The sequence below is a fragment of the Pterocles gutturalis genome, unplaced genomic scaffold, assembly GCF_000699245.1.
Source record: "Pterocles gutturalis isolate BGI_N339 unplaced genomic scaffold, ASM69924v1 scaffold31059, whole genome shotgun sequence".
Classification (NCBI taxonomy): domain Eukaryota; kingdom Metazoa; phylum Chordata; class Aves; order Pterocliformes; family Pteroclidae; genus Pterocles; species Pterocles gutturalis.
Genome location: NW_010129131.1, coordinates 19,422 through 20,877, shown reverse-complemented (window position 1 = coordinate 20,877; position 1,456 = coordinate 19,422). Strand labels below are relative to the sequence as shown.

The following is a 1,456-nucleotide window of genomic DNA, read 5'->3' as shown; positions in this document are numbered from 1 at the left end:
TCAGCAGTCTCTTCTTCTAGGGTTTTATTAAAATAGCTGATACTGAAAGGATTTTAGAGAAATTTTGTGCTGTGTTAATTTTTCAAAACATTTGTATACAGCAGTTTTTAAAGTAATTCTGATATAACTTAAAAGTATTTAAGTAGTTAACCTTGCTTTCTGTTTCTTAAGGATCCACCAATGGCAGTGACCCTTGGACTGCGAATGGAAGAAATGATTTTTAATCTTGCTGACACACATTTATTTTTTAACGATTTAGAGGTAAGAATCAGAGGAACATAAACACCATTATGCCTGGGTTTTTAACATAGTGGTTTTGCATCAGTGTTTGTTGTGTGTGACATTTTCTGCATATCTAGACCTTAGGTTTGTCATACTCTAATCAGAGAGAGGTTAACCAGGTGGCAGTGAGTTCCTGGGGCACCAGAGTCCTTCCACGAAACTGGGTGAGAGAGGGAATCTGCAAACTGCCCTTTCCTCTCTTTGTCCTGTGGCCGTCTTTTCAGTTCCGTGGATTTAGAGCTGTCTGCAGTCATTTCCAGGAGCAGGACATATGTGCCTCCCATTCTTTCTCTTGAAGTTCTCTACGTTCACTTTCAGTGGGTACCATCATCTGACCACAAGAACCTGTGTCTTCTCTTCATGTCCCTTAGTAGCCTTTTGGCCACAGGCTCCCCTTCTTTCTCAAAGCTAGCATGTTCTTCATTTACGTCAAGAATTGTAGCATCAGAGAGCTTGGACTATGATAGATGTACTCATCAGTGATGTCTCTTCCCAAGGTAACCAGGCAACCACATGTTTTGTCAGGATGTACCCAGGGTGTGCAATTTGGCATCCAGTCAGAAAAGGGAGAGACCTCTTCCTAGGGAGTGACTGCTGTGGACCGCTCACCTGTCCAAAGCACTCAGGTGGACTGCTGCAGGGACAGAGATCGGGGAAGCAGGCTCGCCAGCGGGGCTTCACAGGCTTTTCATTTCACTCTGGGAGTCTGGATCTGCTGACATGGAAAGCGACAGTCTTACAACCATGTGTGTCAGGACACACGGTGAAAAACAGTCCTGAAATTAAACTGTGGGCTTTTCAGACCTTCCTCTGGTTTAAATCAGTTGTTTTCTTACTCAGAGCAGATCCCAGAGTTCCCTCTGTGGACAGATATTTTTGCCACTAATGGAACTTGGAAGACTTTGAGGTTTTGTTTAAAATGCCAAGGAAAGATCACTGGTGAGTGAATAGAAAAAATGAGGATAAGTGAAGTTTTTCCATTCACTGGGATGATGATTTTTCTAGAGGGCACTTCTTTTGTTCCTTTGTCGGCTGCAGGCAACAGGAGAAGCAGATGGTACCAAGCTGCAGTTGTCTTTGTCATCCCTTGCAGACCTCATTTATTCATAGCTCTTTTTATAGTCAAGAAACTGATATCTCCTTCAGCCTATGCCTGAGCTGCCCTTCCTCCTTC

At 43.3% G+C, this 1,456-nt stretch overlaps 1 protein-coding gene across 4 annotated transcripts in view; it reads left to right on the top strand.

The window, feature by feature from the left end:
* The window catches only part of EYA4 (EYA transcriptional coactivator and phosphatase 4), a 47,070-nt gene that overhangs the window by 32,623 nt on the left and 12,991 nt on the right, over positions 1 to 1,456 (top strand). For 3 of the 4 annotated variants that reach the window (XM_010079859.1, XM_010079858.1, XM_010079861.1), the window contains one exon: positions 172 to 261. The exons of the other annotated variant lie outside the window; for it this stretch is intronic. In XM_010079859.1, the coding sequence (XP_010078161.1) occupies positions 172 to 261 (90 nt within the window). The remainder of the gene's footprint in view (positions 1 to 171; positions 262 to 1,456) is intronic. 4 annotated transcript variants of the gene reach the window in all.